We start from the raw sequence: 23,393 nt of genomic DNA, 5'->3' as shown, positions 1-23,393 counted from the left end.
TTTTTGTTACATTAGATTAGGTTTTCATTCAAACTGGAGTTGGTTTTGTAGCCTTGCTAGCACACGACACAGAAATCCACATGTGAATCACACATGTTAGGGGCCATTTTTAGTGTAATAAATACCAACTTCAATTTAGACTAAAACCTAACCTAACAGAAAAACTCCGTTTTGTTATTTTACCATTAGTTCTCCACATCAGCAACCATACATGCAAAAGAACGTAAATGAAGAATTCGAGGCTTTAAGAATTCACTTCCTCAATCTTTCAGCAATGGTTTGCTGCTCTCTCTTCTCGTCTCTCTCTCTGGTTATTGGTTTGATGCCTTTGGTAATGTTAGGCTCAGGTTTGATTCCATCACTGAATTCACTTCCTCAAGTATTCTAGGCTAACTAGTGATGTTACAACATTCACATCTTCAAAGTTGCCTCACCATGCTTGCCTTCAAAAACCAGAGCTGGTTCTTGAACTTTGAATATATGCATTGCAGTTTGCTGGAGCGAGGCATTTTATCGACTTCAACACTGTGTGTCTCACGTAGATGCATTGGCTAGTCTTTTTAGGAAGGACACGACATCATCTGATGATCCCAGTAGATAGCGAGCATTGGTACAAGTTCGACCAACGGCACAGGAGAAGTAGTTATCTCCCTTGAGATCAAGCACGTTCCATGAAATCTTTTCTGCTGATGGCCGTCGTGAATTCCCACAGCAGTGGTTAGGAGTTCCCTTGTCGGGATTTATTAATGCACGTTGTGCCTTACCTTGGGACGATTTTGGCCCGCTTCTACTGGCTGGAAGCTTCATAGGAGGTCGTCTTTCATTGGGTAATTTTAGTCCATCGTTTTGCTTTGTTCTTGCAGCAACTAGGCCATCAGAAGGGAGCTCAGGCTCAAAGAAGGCGTACACATCTTCATCCTGGTGATCAAGTGCATGACAATGAGATTCCATCATTGAAGTACAAGCACGCCATTAGCTATTTAATCATTTCAGTTTTCCAACCTAATCAACTGCACAATAATTTCCATTTATTACACAATAAAATCCCATCAAAGCTAAATCATTGTGCAAAAACAAATCCAGCATTATCAAGATTTATCCAAGTACATGAGCCACGTCTTGAGAACCAACATCACATGTAAGATTTTGGTCTCACAAGGATTCTGCTTAGTATTGCAAGTGATATTAGAGTAGCTGAAATTACCTTTCCCAGAAAATGGCCAATGCATAGGACATAATCAATTGGTGTTGTCATGGATTTACTATGGACAATCTCTCCCAGTATACGATCAATAGCAGCACCCTGAGTAAATATGAAGCTGTCATATAAAGAACAACCAGCTCTAGTACTAGTGCATTGAGAATTCGGTAATGTCAGTAATTTGAACTTTATTGGTCATGTAGTTACCTTTGTAACACCAACTGATCGAACCTCAACTGATCGACTCCCTTGGACCACATCAACAGAGGCATTTGAAATTGGGCCTGTCCAGAGGTGTTGCAACATATCCTTTGCTTGAAGCCTTCCAAATTCAATATCTGCAAGCATAATAGTATCAGCACAAAACATCAAGGAAGCAAGCAGAGATGCATAACTTCGTAAGATTAGCTGGTCCAAACTCCAAAATGACATGTACCTGCATACTTGTAATTCCATACAAGTGATGTTTCACGGAGTTCAAAATGTGACCGGGGTGTACGTTCTGTGAAGTACTCAAAAACATGCTGAAAAGAAGTGAAAAGTGTCATATAGCTATAGGCAAGAATGAATAAGTAAAAATGAATGCTATTATAACAGAAGTACCTTCACACTGTCAACCCATTCCATATTTAAGTGTTCAGGCATTGTTGTCATCCAATCTCCCTTTGTAAGTCGCAAAAACATTCCATGTTCTGCTGCCAACCACATGTCATACTCTCCAAAGTTCTGAATATGAGAGAACATTTGGTTAAAACATTTTCATAACAGGGTCAACAGAAAATGAATGTGAAATAGAGAAAGTACTTTGTCTAATGCTTTTCTGTCACTCCCACTGAGAACAACAATGGTGGTCTTTCGATCACTGCAAAGTGCTGTCAGTGCTTCTTTTAACTCTGGGTGCAATTTAAGTTCCATTTCCTTAATTTGATCAGCTCTTCTCCCAGGAGTGTCCACCGGCTCAGTCAATGTTGCATTGAATCCCTGTACATGAGGGAAGAAAGCAATCACCGAAACAATTTTAAGGCCGTTAGAAATCAGGTACTTAAAGCATCTATTACGAGATACTATATATTTCTAATCCCATTCAACTTTAAATTCTGATGACGAAAATTGTCCAAAATCATCATTTGGATTTCCATAGCATGGTTGAAAGAAGAAAAGCACGTGTTTAGAATGACAGGTAACTACCATTTAATATTTTCCAAGGTTAAGCTTTGATTCAGAAAAATAGCAGATTATGGATTTTATGGTTTCATTTTCTTACAAATTTATGGGAGGGAATGGGTGATGCCAAGATGATCACCATGTAAAACAGATGAGAAAGTTGACCTTATTCATCACTGCCAGCCTGCTTTGCCCACGGCATTCAGATGCAAATTTTAATATGGTGCTAGTAGACGTCAAAGCATGGAATGGAGGTAGAAATTGGTGCTTCTCCAGGATACAAAATATTTCAATTTCAGCTCAACCTAGAGTGATTTAATGTTTATTTAATTGCATTTAGCATTTGATGTGTGCGCACGCGCGCGAGTGTTGGCTCAGGGTACTCATTGATAAAATGGGACACAGACTACCACAAACTAGCTGGAAAAAAAAAAAATTCAAGTTAAAGAAACAAAATTCCTTCATTAGAAACAGATTGACTAGCTTCATCAGAAGAACGTTGCACAAATTTTGGTTTGTATATAAAATATACTTGTAATAGGATTTCTCATTCTGAGCTGAGAGACATAATGACTTGTTCAAATTAAGAAGAGCAAACCAGTGTACATAAACATATGAAACAGGAGCATACCAGTATGAGCAACCGGTTAGTAGACTGCAAATAACATCTAATTGCATTATCTTCTGGAAGTGAAGGTGGCACTTGCCGGATCCTTAGCTGTGCCTCGATAACTGTATCATTTAGTTCGCTGGGAAGAAATTATTCAAAAATCGAAGTTTAGCACCACAAAAGGATAGTTGAAAAGCTATAATTTTCTATTCTTGTTGTCTTACAAAATGCAATATATCAAAAGAACCACATTTAGTATTGAAGTTTTCATACAACAGTACTACATATTTCGAAGGTGAATTATGACTACTAGCAATATAAGAGCTTGACCATCTTTGCTAAGCAAATACACTAGGAGATAATCATTTTAACATAATTAACTAGTCTATTTATAACGATTTAAATGTTACTGGTAATAACCGATTATTGCCAATTATACTTCATTCTACACACACGTGGTATGCCAGATGCAGTCATTTATTAACATGCACCAACAGCATTGAAAAAACAAAATGATAAGAGACCATAATATTGAAATCAATGTTCCTCATCCAGACTTCAAAGGTTCCACAGAATAACCCTGCAAGGTCTCTGGAACAACCTTATGTACAGGGGAAAGGTTATGATTGCACAAGGGGATTGCATTTAAAAGGTTTCCACGGTGCTAGAAACTCATAACCCCAGTAATCACAATAGAAAAACAATATCACCAACTTGTGTTTAAATAGGTTTTAAGACCTTAAGTACTTTTGATCCATTTCTCAAAGATAATCTATGCTTAAAACACTGTTATAAGTGTACCTCACAAAAGTTTCAGCCCATTCTTGAGCAGTGTGGGTTGTCACATGGAGAAAGTTGTGCCGGTGTCGCTTCTCTCTTTCTTCAGGTAACATAGTTAAAGCTTGGCGTATTGAATCAGCAACTTCAGTGATGTTCCAAGGGTTCACAAGGATTGCTCCAGCACCCATGGATTGGGCGGCACCTGCAAACTACAAAATACAAAAAGCCTATTTTTTAAGACTGGGAGACATATAATGCATAACATACATAAAATAGTAATTATTCAAATATATAGCTATTAACAATTTATAGTAAATATAATTGATTTTCATTCCAAATCAATGCAGAAAAACACACCATCATAGGGTTGGTGTTCATGCTCTGTGTGGAGCTTTATTTGGTCATTTTCACAATTGCAAGAGATGAACATCACCACAAATATTAGAGAAAATTCGAACATCACACAATTTAACTAATGTTTAATTACCTCACTAAGAATGAGCACACCTTTCTTTGAATCTTGGCATGCCACAAACTCATAACTGACAAGATTCATTCCATCCCTCAAAGAAGTTACAAGAGCAACATCTGGAAAGACAGAAAGAACATCATGGCGAATGACAACAGCTGAAAAACAGACCAGGTTTCTTGCACATTCATTAGGTTTCCAATAACAATACAATTAAATCAGTGAGAGTCACTTTTAGGAGAAAACATTGTGAATTTTCACTGTCATTAATACTGCCAACATTCGGAGACAACATTCTAGTTCTTGAAGTTTGTCCAAGGTCTAAAATGAAAGCATTTTCAGACCTCTACTGACAGATTGACATTAATACATTTACTGATTTCAAATTTTCTAACAACGTTAATTGAGTAGTTACTGCAGTAATTCTGACACCATCTGGCACCCTAGAACAGCTGGCATACTTTCATACTCACTTCTCGGAAAAATGCCATTTCACAAGTAACAAGAGTTAAACAATAGCGTAAAACCCTACTTGAAAGTATAGCATTTTTAGTTGAACAAATAATACACAAGGAAAGGCACATATTCAAATAGTGACAATGAGAAGAGTACAATATGGACATGTGAATTTATTTCTGAACAAATAAGATTTCATACAAAAAGGATTCACTCATAAAAATATATACATACATATTGTTCGTGGGCGTACATAAATGTTTATGTCCATTCCATTTAGAAGAATATGCGCAACATGGCTGTTCAGATAGCATTGTCTTGAACAAACACCATATCTGTCCTAATAATGAGTTAACATCTAAGTGATATAAATGTGTTTGGAACAGTTTATAGGAACAAACACTTAAGTGATGTCAATTTTATTATCATCGTGTCATAGCCATTGTCTTGGGTTTTGATACTGTTTATGTAACAATTCTCAACACAATGGATATACACAGGGTGCACACAAGCAAGTTGATGTCCCAAACTGATAATTTTCTAGTTGCATTCCACTTCATAAGTTTCAACTCATGATTTAGCTTTTCTGAAATTTGGCTTATGAACACATTCCCAACCTCTGCTTATATATATGCAACTATCTAGGAGATTTTTGCGCTTCCACTTGCATATCCGCTCCATTACATACAAATGCATGCTATGTAGCTTTTCAGATAAGTACAGATTCAATCATGGATTATGTCCAACAAATAAGCTAACATGTAACAGATGCAGGAGTTTGAAACAGTTTAAGGCTGTAGTCTGAATAACCGGCAAGGACGTGAACTTTATGGGCTGTCATTTCCATCTCTACCTTGTCATTATTATATTCATTATTGATAATTTATACCGCAGTGCTTCTGAATGATGGTGATTTTCTTCTGTTTGATAACTTTATGGCCACACAGCAAATTTTACAGTGGCAATGTGTTAAGAAGGATTAAAAAGTTTACAAATAGCTGTTGAAGGAAAAAGGAAAATGAAATAAATTCGTTAGAGAAACTTAAAGCAAATTAAGGGAAATAAACATCCAGTTCCGAAGATTATAGCACATGATCAATCTATAGACATCCAACACATTTGTGTACTGCCCATATATACAAGAACATAGTTGCTGCCAAAATAGCAATGATTATCTCTTGGAAGCTATATTTAAGAAGATACTTGTCAATTGTTGGTAAGAGCTTATTTTGAAGATTGGATTTTCTGTAAAATAGGTCTAGGAAGGTTAAACTAAGGATATCGTGACTAATAGTCTTTAGTGACCCATCTTTGACATTGGTAATAAGAGCTACTAATATTGGCTTGTCCATTGTTTCCAGTTGCAGGAAAAAAAGGTAAACCTTATCCAGAAAAGGAAAACAAACATAAAAGGATTCCAAAAAAAAAAGAGCTTGCAAACCCAAGCGCTAAACGACGGAAAAAATTACCAGTAACTGCATATAATGCACACAAGGCGTAGAAGTCGAGAGAGCGATCCTGCAAGCACAAAAGAAACTGCTTCAGAAATTCCACATTGAAGATACTCAGATGCAAGATTAAATCATTAGAAGATGACTCAGAAAAACTAGGCATTTTTCTGGGATTAGATTGAAATTCTTTAAAGAAGTTCTAATACTGTGCTTACTCAAATAAAATATCCCACAAGCAAAGCAGAAACCTAGCCAAGGTCTTCAGTTCTCTTAGTTATAAACCATCCAGCTCAAAAACTGGCATATCGTTATCCATTTTTTTCCATGCTGTTATGTTTTGTTGGGGCCTGAACAAAACTAAGTGCACAAAAACTGTTGCCTCCCAGAAGTTTTCTCAATGGCTTCCACTTTACTTGGACCTAGAATGTTAAAACATCCAATTATGTTTGGGTACAGCTTTGTATGCCAGGGTTTGCTTTTCAATATGAAGGCCAAATTGGAGTTCCTTCCCTGAATACATGTTAGTCTGACTGTGAGCTATAAGGAAAGGAGAAGAGAATGGAGCACTCAGCCTTACAACATTTGATTCACGTGCATGCCCAGGATCAAGGGCTATGCCACGAAGGTCAGACCTAAGAAAGGGAAATTAGGTGAGGCCTAAGATAGCAAGTCTGGCTAAGAACTATATTTCATGGAGGTAGGTCCTTAGGCTCTTCCTTTTCTTTTGAAACAGAGATCTGCATGAGAGTTCTTACTTCTACGTTTAAATGCTTGGATTAGACAGAAAAAAGTAGATTTTCTGAAATCTAGATGGATGGAACTGGTCATTATTCTTGCTGTACGTTGCTATCATCATGTTAATTAACAAACACAGCTAATATTGATCAACTGACAAGTCAAAAGAAGATACATATGCATGTAAAAACGTTCTGGTTGGCACTCTACTTGAACCAACAAGAACAGATTTGCAGCCCTAACACATCCCAACAAGTTTGGTTTCATAGATCCTATTCTTATGGATAGAACGTTACATTAAAATAATCTTTAAGGAAAAATATCAAGCTTGTTTCACATACTAGCATAAAATGTTACACTAAGGCTAATTACTCATATAACTACGGATATAATGGACTATTAAGGTACTAACTGCACATCATTTGAATTCTTGAAATGCGTCATTAATTTCTGGATAATATCATGGCACCAAAGTCTGATGTTATACAATTAAGTCAAGTTATAACAATATGGACTGTCCTAAGCTTTACTTGGTCCACACTTCCCTCTCAGCTATAGAAACAGTAATCCTGCCATTCTCTTAAAATTTCCAGCAGATATACACATCTGAAAGTATCACAAGAAGCTAGAAACAAGATTAACATAAAGCCAAAGATAAATTTTACACGCTTCGAATATTATTTAATTTGTCAAGCCAACAAGCCATGTATAACAAACATCTCATAATCCAACATTGTGTTCTCAAATTAAAAACATACCAGGTGATGTATTGGAACAGCAGTTAATGTTCCAAATCTGCCGTTAATGCGTCCAACAATTTCATGAACCTGGCTCGTTAGCTTTTGATCTGTGAATATAAAAGCAAAACTTACTGAATTATCTTTTTTGTTAAGATACAAAACCCACATTTTGGTATGCAACACAAGGCTAAGAGTCAATAACCTATTTAGCATGGAAGCGACAAGATACAATGACATCAAAGTTGAGATCCAGCTTTCATGCTCACATCCCCATTTGCTTTTTGAGCACCAGCTCAAGGCTCAAGCTAAGTTCTACTTTTAAGGCCCGAGGTCAGGGTTTCCACAGAGACATAAGGTTCAATTTAGAGTGATCTCCACTATAGCTAAAGAAATTGAAAAAAGAAAAAGAGAACCTAGTGTAGCTTCTACCATTTAGGAACAATAGTAGCATACGCTATGCAATTTGGAACATTTTTGTACATACAGGGCATCACCAGTGCTTAAGAGCTCAGATCTAACTTTCATCCCCAGACCTATTCTTTCGTAGTTTATATTGTTTAGGCATATGGGACCATATAACTCTTTCAGACATAGATAAATTTCAGAGAATAGTCAGTTTAAAATGCCAACAACATGATGAGCAACCCTGTAAAAGGAACTGTATCAAGGGTGTCAGAAATCATACACTCAGGAACATCTGTTCTTGTTGGCACAGCAATTTGCAGTAGAACAACTTTATCACGCCAGTGAGAATTCTCCTCTAGAAATTTTTCAAAAGCAAGAATCTTCTGTGGAATTCCTTTAATCATATCAAGGCGGTCAACACCTAGCATCACCTGTTAATTATAAGAATGTCAGCAGTAATCAGATAGGAAAAAAATAATTGAAAGACATGGTTTGTGCAACAAATGGATGACAGTAAAAGTGACAGTGTGAGAGAATCTAAACCTTAAAAGTTAAATTACATAAGATAATTACATTAAAAGGGAAATTGAAAGATTCAATATGGGTGTCTTGGCATTGGATTTGGTGTTGTTCAATTTTTATGATGTAAAGATCAGAACAAATAACCTTGAATAACAACCCAACCTTCAAGGACAATGAAGGTTCTTATGGAGAAGCGTTCATTTTCAGATTATGCAAGTCTTGGTGCTGGATCCTGGGCGTAGTTGATCATTTTAGAAAACAACATGGGTCAAAACAACTGACCATTCTTCTTCTTCTTTGTTTTTCTTTCCTTAAATACTTAAATAAGGAAACATGAAACAATATTCAAGGTCTGACTGCTAGAACTGTTCATGAGAAACAAAATTCAATTGACATGAAACAATACAGAAACTCAAATAGCACGACTTGGCAGCTAGAGCTGGAGTTGCTCCCAGTTTCCATGACCAACAAAAATCAGTGTTCCAATGTCATGCCAATTACATATGTTGCAAGTACGTCAAAACATATTCACTGCAAGTGCATTCAATGTCAAACTAGTGATACTTAAAGTTTCAACCACCATATTGCAGAAAATAGAGAACTTTATCAAGTAAAGATCGCATCTACCTTTCGGCCAGCAAATCTTTCCTTCAGTTCTTTAATGTGATCCTGGACTTGAGGGAGTTCAAGAGCTCTTATGAACCGATCTGAGTCTATCCCAATTGGAAACTGATCACAAGAACATAGAGCATAATTAGTATAACAAGAGTAGAATTTTGTTTGCTCATGAACATATTAAAACTTTGACATGCTGTGCTGCCACAATAAAAAGAATGAATGGAGTGGCTTAGCGAAACAACACAAGGGGAATTCAAATGAATAATTCTACTCAAACATACCGCAGCAACTCGTGTCAGCCTCCCTTGATCCTCAACGCCTTCAGGTGTGCCCTCTAGCCCAAGAATGCGAGTACAAGCACTAACAAAATGTCTTGCATAGTCATAGGTGTGAAATCTAGAGGACAAAATTAATATGTTAAGTTATAGTGTTGGGAGTAGTGACACGAGTCTTAGCAGATACTGAAAGAATGCTCTTACATCTAAAGCAAAAGGCACAAAAGAAAAGGGGGTCCTATTCATGTTACAACAAGATTAATTTGCAGCAACAAAAGTTTATTTCTGAGTTTGAAAGCGACATTCCTTCTGTATTTCGATCAATAATGATAGATTTAAAGATCCTACATCAAAATTGTTTAGAGCAATGAATTCCATGTCTCAGTTATGTATGGAACCTATTTCTGAATCACTGATTTCCTCTAGCTTTACCCATTAACTGTAACTACCAAAAATCAGATAAAGTTCAATCTAATGATTTCAAGCTTAAATGCAGTCATATATACACATCAGCTTTTTGTTTGTCTGCCATAACAGACAAACAAGTGAGATGAAGTTCATGGGATCATTCGTTGCACTTGACTCTAAACAGACAAGGGAGTTCCGCAAAGAGACAGAAATAAAGTCCCTTACATCAACCACATGAACAGTGAACATGAGATACTCAGGTGAAGGATGCAATATATGAAAATAAAAGAATAAACGAATCATTCTAATTTAAAGTGAAGTCCAAACAATTTACAAATCCAGCCATTTTCCCTTGCCAATGTTTTAACCGTACCAACCATACTTGCAAAGCTAAAATGGTATGCCATAAATGATTTAAGACACTTGCACTACATAAGTGAACTTACCCAACTAAATCGGCAGCAAGAACAGAACGTAATAGGTCTGATCGAGATGGCAGTGTCCTGTGGATTTCAGAAGAAGGAAAGGGTGTATGGAGAAACCAACCAACTTTCATATTATTGTTGTATTCCTTAAGGCATTTTGGGAGAAACATCAAATGGTAATCATGGCACCAGACAACATCACCCTCCTCATAATGCTGGTGAACCACATCAGCAAACATTTGATTTGCCTTCTTATATGCAGCAAACTGAGACTGGAAACTTCTGGTTGTGGCGATTCGATCTTCTTGCGGAAGCCCTAGATAATGAAAGAGAGGCCACAGTATATTGTTGCAGTAGCCATTATAATATTGATGAACAATCTCTTCATCAAGGAATACCGGAATGCACCTCTGCAATAATTGAAGAGGAGAGAATCAGCAACTTTCGAGTTTTTAGTTATAATATGTGAGAATGCGCAAGGAAGAATTCAAGTTCGAAAGGTTTCTGGAGACAACCTTTTCAGCCAAAGCTTTAGTAAGCGACTTCTGGCCAACTTCATCTGGCACGTTAACCCCAGCCCAGCCAATCCATCTCGCCTCAAACTCCTTCACACCTTGTTTAACATTGTCCAAAACGCATTAGTTACGTGATCATAAGAGGAACGAGCAAACGCAATAAGGATAAAACTTCAAAAATGATGAAGTTTAATGAAATGGAGGACCAACCAGAGAGGATACAGAAGCCTGAACAGTAAGAATGAATAATTTAAAATAACAAACCCAACTCAACCAACTCTTAGTCTCAACTACTTTAGGGTCCATGACATGAATTTTTATTCTCCATTCCATAAAATGTTTAGAACAACAATCAATGCATCAAATATGTTACTTGCTTACCTAGAAGAGCACTGACTAGGCCCCCAGCACTCATCTCCAAAGACCATGAGTCTTCACCTCTTCTAACAGCAGATACAGGCAGTCTGTTAGCTACCACCAATAGGCGTTGCCTAAAAGGCCTGGCATCTGGCTTTTCACATCCCTGCGCAATAGCCCCTTCTTGTTCGATATAGGAATTGTTCAAGCTGTCTCCTTCCCGCGCTCGTAAATCGTATTCACATGGTTCAGTTCCTCTATGATTACCAGTTAAGTCATTTGAATGGGAAGACCTGAAGTTTCGCCTTTGCTCTCTTACTTTTAAGAGCCGTCCAACACGACCTGAGTTATGGATGGAATTACCGTTGTCCTGGTTTCCAGGCATACGCTCGCTTTAGTAACGCAACCTCTAATCACCAATTTTATGGGCTGCTGGTGTTTCTAGAGCAATTGAGCCTCCTACATTTTTGTTTGAAAAGTAAATTGAGTGTTCAATAGTCACTATAAGCCACACAAAAAACTTAAATCCTACTAAGTTGGACACTAAGAATACAGCATCATATGTCACATCTTAAAACAGTGAATCACTTTTCCACTGCTGTATAAAATTCAATTCTCGGAGTGAATTTAATTAGCATGAGCATCTTAAGCATATTCATCAAAACAAGACAAGATGACAGAAGGGCAACGAGAAAGAGATAACACAGAATGGGATCCACAGAATTGCATGGAAGCAACAAAAATGGGGTCTACAAAAACTCCTGGCTATTTAAGCCCAAATATTTGAACCTTCTCATTTGAAAAATAAACCTCAAATATCCAAAAAAGCATCACCACCCTTTTTTCAAGTTCATGAAAACAAGATTGGCAGAGGACAGACAAGAAGAAACATAAGATCCACAGAAGTAATTTAATCCAACACACAAAAAGGGAGCTTTCTCTTCGTTTATTTTCACACAGATGAAAAGGTGAACACATTGCATGAAAAGAAACACAAAACACTTCCAACTTGAATATCAAGTTGAGCTCAAAAACACTGACACTAGTAAAAGAATTCCCTTGTAACCAGACACACAAAATGAAGTATATATAACTCGCACAAGAAACACATCTAGAACCCACCTAGGCAGCAGGCAATAAAAGAACTGATTTTGAGCAAAAGACTTTAAAGGGGAAAGGAAAAAAAAAAACACAGGATTCTGTCATGCACAAAAGCAGCCATGCAAGGATTTTGTAAAAGACATTGGATATTTTAAAAAAACTAAAAATATTTTTTAATATATTATTTTAAAAAAATACTTTAAAAAACAATACTCTCTTTCCTTAATTTAGGCAGAATGTCCAGACTTCTCGACTTCTCGTTAAAGCAATTAAGCAAGTGGGTCCATAATTCATTAATAATTTTTTGTTAGAATATTTAAATTTTATTTAGAAATGTAATAAGAATTATATTTTAAAATGTTTATTATTTAAAAATATATTAAAATAATTTTTTATTTTTAAAATTTATTTTAGATAATAGCACATTAAAATAATGTAAAAACATAAAAAAAATTAATTTTAAATAAAAATATTTAATTTAAACAAAAATATTTTAACCACATTACTAAACGCCTCTTTAATCACTTATCACTTTTTATTGATTAAAAAAAAAAACTATAAAGAAATAGAAATACTAGCACAAGTGCACATGACAAATTTTATGCATGGAAGGACGCATGATTTTGACACGTAACATGTTTCTTGGTGACCTTTTCACCTGCAAGGTAATATAATCATTTTCGAATTAGTTTTTTCTCCCCGCCAGTATGGAAAACTTGCCACGTTTCATGCCTCCTTTTTTTTTTTTTTTTTTTATTTTTTTAATATTTATTTTTTAAAATATTTTTTATATTACCATATTAAAAAAATTTAAAAAAAACAAATTAATTTAAAAAAATTATTTTTTTCCAAAAACTAAATAACAAGGAAAAACCTTCGAGTTTTCTGTTGATTACCCAAGTGGGTTTGCATTGCAAGATTCATTTTACAAGTATTTTATATGTGCAATTTCCGACTAGCGGGTGCCCATAAAATATTTCTTAGTAGTTATTTAATTATTTACTTCTTTAATTTTTTTTTAAAATATTACAAGCAATTAAAGATATTACCACTAAAATAACACTTACTTGATGTCTAATAAAGATAATGTTTAACTAAGATTTTTTTTTAATAAATGTTGTGGTAATAAATAATTGATGATTCCTTAGTTAATACATAGTATAATTATCACTGCATTACTAGATATGATAAATTAACATTCTATACTTTAAGTATCTTTTCATTTAACAAATAATTACCTGGTAACAAAAGCTTTTGTAAAATATTTAAGTATCCTAGCATTGCTTTAATAATATCATTCATTTTCATTCAAATATTGATTGTTTTATATACATATATAACAATCCAATAAATAATAAATGCATCATAATAGGTAGTTAGATAATTTTCATCCTATGTTTTTGTTTTCGTCTAGGTTTTTTCTTCGTAGAATCCATCTCTACAGTCATGGTGAAGGATGGATCCATGTACAAGACTTGAGTATGCTATAGCTGAAGTTAAAATTTTATTAATATTTATTTTATACTAATATTATATTTAATTAAATTAGCTCAACAAAAACACGTTTTATCCATAAAATTAGTCACTTTTTTTTAATTAAAATCTTTATTTTTTTTAGTTAAGAGAGTCCAAGTTAAAAATCTTATTCTCCTTATGCTAGATTAGTTATTGTTTGTCTACGTATTCAACTCATAAAATTTAACAAAAGCAACATATATATATATATATATATATATATATATATATTGTATGATACTATCTAGAAATGAGTAAAAAAAACAAAAAACCAATTAAATCAATTAAAAGTTTAAAAAAATTGACCGGTTTGGTTCAATTTCAATTTTATAAGTCTAAAATCAAAAAAATCAAATCTAACCGTACTAAAAAAACTAAAAACAATTGAGCTAAATTAGAAAAAACAAGGTTAAACTCGGAAAAAAACCGAGTCAAATCGGTTTGAACTGGTTTTTTTTAAAATAACTGAACCAAACTGAAACCGACTGGTTTGAACCAATTTTGGTTCGATTTCAGTTTTTTTTTAAAAAAAACCAGTTTTAGTTACCTTTTTTTGATAAAAACTAAATCGGAAACCGACTGGTTTGAACCAATTTTGGTTTGATTTCAGTTTTTTTAAAAAAAAAACCAGTTTTAGTTACTTTTTTTTGATAAAAACTAAATATAACAAAAAATGATTACCCCTAGTACTATTCATTACATAAATTCAACTTAATTTTTTTAACTACTAAAACACGACTTCAAACTTTAAAAGATGTCGGATTAGATATTCTCTTTGCATATAATATGAGATTGATGTATCTCATATAAATATTTCACATAAAAAGCTATAAGTTATACATGTCAGCAACAAGAATTAGTGACAATTTACTAATATTGTTATTATAATATATTTAACTTAAAAACAGATTTTTAATTAGAAGAGTTGAATTCTAGATTCAATAATGGGATAATAAAAATTCTTGTACTTAGCTATACTTTGAAATCTAAGAATAACTTTAAATCATTTAAAATTTATGATATTTGCAAGCTTATTAATAATTTTTATCCTGAAGATTTCAATGAATAAATAAATATATTATTTAAGATCTCAACTAGAATATTATAAAACTAATGTGATTCATCATGAGAGTTTTCAGACTATGTCTATTATTTTTAAATTATATCGAGAGTTAACCAAAATAAATAAGTTGCAATACAATTATTTGATTAATAGGTTTATTCGTTTTATTTTAACTTTGCATGTTTTTATTGCCATCAAAAAATAAATAACAGGTTGATTCGTCTTATTTTAAATAATAAAACATATTAAAAATATATTTTATAATAAAATAAAAAGAATTAAAAATATATTTTATAATAAAATAAAAAAAATTTTCTTAGCATATTTTATGATGATTTACAGCGAACAAAAACTTCTTGAAAATATCTATTTAGATTTGATAACATATGAATTTTATTTCACAAAACATCAAATGGTATAATTTCAATAATAAATTTATTTTTATTTTCACTTTAATTTTATATACTTTTAAATTTATTTTTTAATATTTTGAGTATTATATTTGGATTAAGATTTTATTGTTAATTTTATAAATTTATATTCATGTTATATATATATATATATATATATATATATATATATATATATAGAGAGAGAGAGAGAGAGAGAGAGATAGCTGCGAAGAAATTCCTAGCTTCGCTCTTTTTCATGATAATTTGAAAATATAGCCCAGCCAAACAATCTTTACTAGGTCTTCGTGATGATTTTAAGCCTGTTCATGCTACCCCTCTTCATTAGGAACAACTTCTCAGACTTGAGGTCGTCTTGTTTGTAGCATCTCTATATATACAAGGTGTTCTTGCTACTTCATCATCGACGCCTTGAAGAAGATATTATATCCACTTATTCTACCCTTTCTGTTATCCAGAATAATTTTACCTCCTAGTTTCATGCTACAATAATATGACCTCTAATTCTGTTTTATTTAGCAATAAGACCATTACATCTCACGCTCCTATTATTCCCACGCTGATAATTCTCCATTGCATGTCAATCATGAAAGAACTTTTTTTTTTGTCGAATCTTTCACTTCATATTTCATTTTTAGTTCCAAAACTTACTTTAAATCTTATATCAACCATGAATTGGTTGCTTATTTGAGTTTGTTTCTTTTCATCTCTCCACTTCTTGTTCGTTTTTTGGTGTCTTGTGTTTCCTCATTCAATTCCAGAACTTGACATTCTAGATTGGATCATGTTTTGTTTTCAAAAACTCATCCTTTAATTTCTCATGGCTTGTCACTTCATGTTAAAGAGCGTTTGTTTTGGGTAAAGTATTTTACAAAAAAAAGGAAAAAAGAAATTGCAAGTAAATTGTTTTTTCAAAGAACAAGTTTTTACAATAAGGGTATGAAAAGTTGATGATACTAAGATGTTGATGATGTGTTGTTATGATGGTTATAATAGTGGTGAAGCTAATGGTGCTGGCGGCAACGGCAAAAAGAAAGGGTTGGTGATAGAGTAATGGCCATAATGAAGGTGGTGGGAGAGCAATAACGGTGAAGGAGTTTGCCATCAGTGATAATGATGGGGGTGGGGTGGTAGTGGCGGTAGTATACATTCTACCATTACTAAATAACAATTTGGAACAACTTTAGTTTTCTTCCTAAAATCTTGCTTATAGGCGTTTACATGTATAAGATTAAAAGTCTACCTCCATTGTACTATTAAACATGAGATCGATTTACATTTGTGATGATAAAGAATGGAGATCTTAGTCGTCACAGCTATAGAGGGGTTGTACAAGCTTTTTCTACAGAGGACCTAATTTTTAAATAAAGTTTGTACCGTTACACTATTTGAACCTTTTTGACACCACCACTACCATACAGAGTCTTGTCATGATGTTGTGCCTATCCACTATTCGGATCTGATTCTATGATTATAAAACCCTAAACCATCCCACAGTTCCCCAACTGTGATTTCACTTCGCAATAAAGATTCTCTAATCAAAATGGTGTCAAGTTCAACCAACCAGACCCACATGCCAAAGCTGGGGATTAAAAAGGGGAGGAATCATACTATAGCCAATAGCTTGGAGCACATGCAATGCAAGCGACCAATTAATGGCTAGGAATATCGCTATCCACTAGGGCCTTGGTTCAATCATGAACTTAAAATGGACCTAAGAAAAACACAATGCACTTTCCTGGCCAGCAACATGCTAAATACACTAAGTGAGTGGTATCCGACTGCCCCACCACCACGAATTACAGTTACCAGAAAAGACATGGCCCTTCAGTGAGGTAGCATTTGGGGAAAAAACATTTCTGTAGGAGACCAAGAAATATCTCTCATTGGCCATTTCTGAGAAAGAACTAATAAGGAGACGAAATGTTTGGTTGGATTTATTTCTCATCCAATCCCTACAGAGAGAAGGTTCACGATGACATTTTTGCTAATTTTTTTTAAAAAATCATTAGCAGCCAACTTATCTGACAAATAGAAACTGGCCTGTGCCCTACCACCTCCTATATCGAAGACATGAAGACCAAAACTACCTCATAATTTCTTACCTATTTTATATTCTACTTTATCAGTTTATCAAGATTGAACTATCATGCTACTCCTTTTTATATACCTATTTTTTATGGCAGCAGCACTACTGGACGCCAAATGCTATGGCACTATGGCTGCTGAAGCATTGGAGAGGAAAAAAAGACTCACATACCAGCACAGATTGATCACCTGAAAGCTAAGTGGACCACCCTAAGCTATGAGGCTATTGTTGCTATAATTTCCAATCGTTTGATCTCAGTGAGCTTTTTGTCTGTTCCATCACTAATTGGCATCATTAGTTTGATTTGTTCAAAGCATAGTGCATGTTGCCCATACACAAAGGCAGGCTTTAATTTTCCCTACTCTGGATTCCAGTCTTAGAATATAACATTTGAAAATTAGGCTGGGGTGTGCATGCGCATGCTCAGGGAAGATCAAATGCCTTGGCCTAAGAGAATTGTTCATGAGAATGTAAAGAACAGGACGCAATCAAGGTGATATCAACAATCCAGCAAGCGCATAAGCAAAGAAGCTTAGATCCCAAAATGTTAACAGAAAATACCATATAATCTGTTGAAGAAGCACGTACCTTCATTGATATATTGATGCAGGGGAAGAACTCTTTCAGTCCTGAGAAGTGACAACAGAAATATCTCTGAATACAAGTAACACTCTTCTCCACCGCTTGTACTTAAAAGACAAGTACCGTAATACATGTGACTAAATGAATGAATAGGCCAAAGGAAGTGAAAACAAAATCAGATATTGACAGAAAAAGACTGGCATGCAGCTTGGTTTTTTCTCTGCTAAACGAAGGCAAGTGGACTTGAGTATCATTGCTGCTGTCAGTCACTTGGGATTCTAGAGGAGAGCCCGTGAAGACCAACAAACACCCAGGAATTTGCAGCAAAACCGTAAATTTGTCAAGCATGCAAGAAGGTTTGGTGCCCAAATTTCTTGTGGATCCCACTAAGAAGATATCTTAAACCAAGGCTTTTGATCTGAGGAGATGATCTCAGCCATTCATTATTAAGTTGCCCTTGTCAACGGTCAGATTTTTAATCTCAGCTGCGTAATTAACCAGACGGGGAAAAAGAAAAATTGCTCAAGGCCATAAAAGTCTTGCTAAACAGCGAGGGGGTGACGTGTATTAGCCAAAACTTCTTTAAAAAAAATGTCACTGGTGAGCTCATGAACAGGCGACAGTACATGGCCTAACATTTATTTCCCTTGAGGTCTTGGGAAGACTATCAAGACTCGTTATCTTATCCATGGTACAGAACAACCACGCAGCAGCGTGATAATCAAGTTTGCAAAAGAAGGAAGATTTTCTACTGACACCAATAATTTGTTTAAGTCATTTTAGCACGATCCCTTGGTTCAATTATTAGGCAGACTTTGATGCATTATATATAAATCACATCATAAATAGATATTTTTTAATCATATATTTATATAAAAAAATATTTGATAAAATAGCACACCACGCAAGTCAAGTCTACTTCGGTCAAGGATAAAAAAAATTTTAAAAAGGAGATATATTCAACTTGAGTCTCTTAAAAGTGGGGTGAGTTCAACCTGCATCTCCCCTCAAATTGTGTTCTATTTTTACAATTAAATTCGGGGCTATGCTATTTTGCCAGATATTTTAGGCCACTTTGCTATTATTTTATTTTAAAAAAAAAATCTCAGAAATGAGTTGTGCTACTAGCTGCCAATTAAATCTTTCAGGACCGTTATATGACCTGGAAAGCTGCAGCAAATCACTTTAACAGACAAGTTGGAAAACATGCAAGGCGGAGCATCCACTGAGCAACTTGTGAGGAAACTTTATGGTCAATAAATACCAATTGGACTCGATGCAGGGAAATCTTTGGTGTAATCTAGAATGACAGAGCCAAAATCAGAAATGGACTCCTGGCTGATATGAGGCTCTTTCCTCTTCATATTCTGTTTAGCCATGACTGCTTTTTTCCCCCCCCCCTTCCTTTTGATATCTGCAGGCGCACCTTGTCCTCCAGTGATTGGGACTCACTGTGCCATGTTACACCAACCCTCTGCCTACCATCCAGAATCATGACTAATCACTTTAACATCCCAACCCTCAAGATTGGACACGTCTTGCATAGCTTCGTATGCACATGGTAAAACTATAAAGAGTTGATCTTCAAAGCAGGAGACTAACAAGCAGGATTTAAGAGTAGAAGGGACAGAGAAAATTCGTGTTCTTTGTTCAAAACCCGAAGGGCTATCATTACATAAACAGTCTAGAGGACTAATAAAGAAAAAAAGGACTGGAATGGGATGAATTACGAGGAACGGATTTAAAATGTTTACACCTTAGAAAATAGACAAAGTGCGATATGTTAATGGTACAATTAACATTCTTTCAAATGTCTAAAGAACAGATGAGGACCGCCCATCCTGAACTCCATTATTGGCTTGCCCAAGCTTCGAGGTGGCAGACTTCGGAGGTAACAAATAGTAGCTACACGTTTTACATGACATGTCTCCTAATAAGACAGTTTTAACTTTCTAAGATACGTGACACCCATGGTAATAAATGCCATTTTCCAATATTAGGTGCATTATCTGGAGATATTTGACATCTCCAAATAGAATTTGAGGACAAAGGGATAGTCCTTTTCCACGATAATTATACTCGTGAGACTTGAATTTTGTTCTATTGTAGCAAATTCTACAATAAAACTAACTGAGGTAACGTTTAATAATTGTATGAGATTTTTATGATCAAAGGGAAAGGGAGGAGGACAAGGAGGAAGACGATGAAATTGTCTTGGAAATCAAACACCCCGAATCCGCAATCATTGCTAAAGTATTTTAGTATACTTCGCATGAAACATTAATTATCAAGGGCTAGTTTTATTTCTCTTTGAAGGTTATGGGTTTATTTAATTTATTGATTTTTACTTTTCTTTCATACTATTAAAATTGAAGACATGAACCCTTTCTTTACTTCACTAGGCCATTTTAAAGAATCTATGAAATATGGTAGAAGAATCGCTCAAAACAAAATATTAATATGTTAAGTGACGACTCATGAATATATATATATATATATACACACACACATACACACACACACAACTTTTTTAATATAAGAACTCTTTTAATTTTCCATAAACTCATACGTTTATTTAACGAGAGTATGGAGTTATAATAATTTAACTACTACCCACATAATTAATAAAACTTTGATACCACATGTTGAGTTTGATGATTGAGTAGAGAAATAAGAGAGCGTTGAAGGTGGAGGGATGATAGTAGAAGAAGAGAATTTATTTTCCCTCTATTATATGTTTGAATAAGGTAAAATAGAAAGGAATGAAAACAGGGAGGAAGTTGTTCTAGGTAGAATTACGTTTACACCATCATGATTGTTGTTGGATTACAAGCCCAGAAGGTAAAATGGAACACAAAATAAAATTTTGCTTGAAAATGATTTGTTTGCTATTTTTCGAAGGGATTGGTTATAGTGGGTAAAGGCAGAAAATTATATTCTTTCCGTTCCCAAACACGGGAATCTGCCCATCCCTTCGAGAATTCTTTCCACGTACCCACATTCTTTCCTCCTGAAATCCTCCCTTAATTTCCAAACATTATGATGGAGGTTGTGAAGTGGATAGGAGAAGGCCTCTTTAATGAGCCGTCGGCTTTCGATGAAGCTTCACGGCTTTCGAAGAAGCTTCACTACTTTATAATATTTTTGAGTCAGAAATTTAAAAACTTAACTTAGATTTTTTATATTTATTTTTTAGTTAATTATTTTTTTAATTTTATTTTTTAATATTTAATTAATATAAAATTAAAATTTATAATTTTTTATTTCTATAAAATTATTTTAATTTTATTACTTGACTCATTTACGAGTTGACCAATATTAACTTAAAATATTTTTTAATTTTATTATTTAATATTAATTTTTTCTTTAACATTTGATTAATTTGGAATTAGATTTTATATTTTTTTTTTTATAAAATTATCATAATCTCATTATTTGAGTCAAATACTTGATAAGTTAACTTGGATTAATATGTGCTTTTTTTATATTTTTTTAAGCGATATTCTTTTTAATTTTATCATTTAATATTATATTAATTAAAAATTAAATTTTAAATTTATTTTGATTTACTTTATATGAAGTTATCACAATTACATAACCCATATTATAACTTTGACAAGTTAAACTCGAGTTATTTGTTTTTTTTATCATTTTAACACTTCGACATTGGTTTAATTAACAATTAAGTCTTATATTTAATTTTAATTTATTTTTATTAAATTATCACATTTTTTTGATTCAGGTCGCGAATTTAGAACTTATATGGTGTTATGGTAATAATAGCTTTTTAAAATGTTTTTCGCTTGAAAATATATTTTTATTTTTTTACTTTTTAAAAAAATTATTTTAAACATCAATAAATTAAAAAATCTGAAAATAACAAAAAAAATCTAAAATAAAGTGAAAAATAAAAAATAAAAAAATTAATTTTTTTCAAAAATATTTTTAAAACACAAAAACAAACATATTATTAGCAGGTTAACTCAAGTTAATTTGGATTAATTCACTATATTTTCACCTTAATATTTTTAAAAAAAATATCACTTTTAATTTTTTTAATTAAATTTTATTTTTAACTGTTATTTAAGTTATTTTTACAGCTCAATATTTTTCTAAAAAAATATCACTTTTAATTTTTTTAATTAAATTTTATTTTTAACTGTTATTTAAGTTATTTTTACAGCTCAATATTTTTCTAAAAAAATATCACTTTTAATTTTTTTTAATTAAATTCTATTTTTAACTGTTATTTAAACTATCTTTCCGGTTATAAACAACTAAAATCCAAAGTTGCAGTAGAAACTTAAGGTCTTAAAGGGGAGCGCGATTATAGTGTTTAACGCCGCGCAAGTACAAGATACAAATAGTGTTCGTCAATTTTGCAGACTGCATATGTACTAAATGCAGCCCAACAACCGTGACTTTCAATGAGGTTTGATAATAGGGATTGATTTTCAAAATATGGATATCTTATTTATTATTTATTAAATAAAATTTTAAATATTCATACTTCATTTATTTATTTATTTTTGAGAATTTTAAGTGTGTGCGTGTGTATATTGAATTGAGTTTAAATTAGGTTTTCCAATGAGATTTGGTAATATTAGCAGCCTATCATTATTTTCATATAACTATAAAAAAAGAATCCATTTATTCAAATTGTATCTATCCAGTTTAGATTTATCATTCATACTTTCAAGCTTCACTCTCCGTTGTTAATAGTCATGAGTTTTAACTGTAACGAAGCAATCAACCAGTCAAAGAAGCAATCAGTACTGATTAATTACGCCTCAAAGGAATCAGCATGAGTTGAAAATGCATAAATGTACGTTTGCTGTGCATATACGCAGACAGAGGTAAGTAGAGAAACTACAAGGCATGCGTCCATGCTAAACTAAACTCGGATTCAAATCTGTTGTCTAATTAACATTGAGAATTTTTCGAGCAAAATAAAAAGGCCAAGCATCCTATAATTAAGTAAAAGCTAATAAAGTTTCGAGAATCCAAATAAAAATGTTTAATTCAATACTGAAACGAATGGACGAAGAAGAAGACGACGACGACGAACCTGGAGATACGATAAGCTGTTTGGAAGGAGTGGCTCTGAGTTGATCGAAGATCTTTTTGGAGATATAATGTATGCTTGCAGAGAGAGAGAGAGAGAGAGAGAGATTTGAGAGAAGAATGAGAAAAGAGGGAGAGAGATGGATACTGAAGGCCAAATGGTGAAAAATGATTTATATATGGGAGACATCTTTCCGCCAGTCGCTTTTCTTGTTTTTTTAGGCGGGCGAGAGAGAGAGGCTTTCGCCTTTGCCCAATCGTTTGGGGGGAAGATGTTCTTCTTTCATATGTTTTGAATTTACTATTTGCACATCTTGCGGAGGCTACTGCTGTTTTTTCATTCCTGCTCTTCTACGAAACCTAAAGCCGTCCTTCCCCGCCGTCCCCCACTTTTCTTTTCATCCATTGTGTCCTGAGGGATTTGTGCCTTCATCTTTT

At 33.7% G+C, this 23,393-nt stretch overlaps 1 protein-coding gene across 5 annotated transcripts; it reads right to left on the bottom strand.

The window, feature by feature from the left end:
• On the bottom strand, positions 1 to 23,191 carry LOC105140416 (alpha,alpha-trehalose-phosphate synthase [UDP-forming] 1-like). 5 transcript variants are annotated; one of them, XM_011047242.1, is made up of 19 exons: positions 22,960 to 23,191; positions 17,898 to 17,938; positions 11,156 to 11,590; positions 10,775 to 10,872; positions 10,281 to 10,669; positions 9,433 to 9,547; positions 9,161 to 9,262; positions 8,292 to 8,442; positions 7,625 to 7,713; positions 6,150 to 6,198; positions 4,243 to 4,343; positions 3,777 to 3,964; positions 2,997 to 3,114; positions 2,006 to 2,182; positions 1,805 to 1,927; positions 1,638 to 1,725; positions 1,409 to 1,539; positions 1,205 to 1,303; positions 1 to 918 (listed from the first exon to the last, which is right to left on the bottom strand). In XM_011047242.1, exons 3-19 carry the CDS (start codon positions 11,514 to 11,516, stop codon positions 535 to 537), a joined length of 2,763 nt encoding a protein of 920 aa, XP_011045544.1. In that variant the 5' UTR covers positions 11,517 to 11,590; positions 17,898 to 17,938; positions 22,960 to 23,191; the 3' UTR covers positions 1 to 534. The 5 variants fall into 5 exon arrangements, with proteins under 5 accessions (XP_011045544.1, XP_011045543.1, XP_011045547.1 ...); XM_011047241.1 differs by having other exon boundaries at positions 17,898 to 17,943; positions 22,963 to 23,191; XM_011047245.1 differs by lacking the exon at positions 17,898 to 17,938.
• Between the last annotated feature and the right edge of the window lie 202 nt (positions 23,192 to 23,393).

The sequence above is a fragment of the Populus euphratica genome, unplaced genomic scaffold, assembly GCF_000495115.2.
Source record: "Populus euphratica unplaced genomic scaffold, PopEup_1.0 scaffold186.1, whole genome shotgun sequence".
NCBI classification, from domain to species: Eukaryota; Viridiplantae; Streptophyta; class Magnoliopsida; order Malpighiales; family Salicaceae; genus Populus; species Populus euphratica.
The sequence above is the reverse complement of the archived record's forward strand: the minus strand, read 5'-3'. Positions and strand labels throughout refer to the sequence as shown.

Excerpts from the sequence above, each read along its gene's own strand:
- LOC105140416 (XM_011047242.1), bottom strand. The coding sequence starts at position 11,516 with ATGCCTGGAAACCAGGACAACGGTAATTCCATCCATAACTCAGGTCGT. Across the intron at positions 9,263-9,432 it reads GGCTGACACGAGTTGCTGCG|TTTCCAATTGGGATAGACTC; the intron begins GTATGTTTGAGT and ends TCTTGTGATCAG. Across the intron at positions 8,443-9,160 it reads AAAGATTTGCTGGCCGAAAG|GTGATGCTAGGTGTTGACCG; the intron begins GTAGATGCGATC and ends TATAATTAACAG.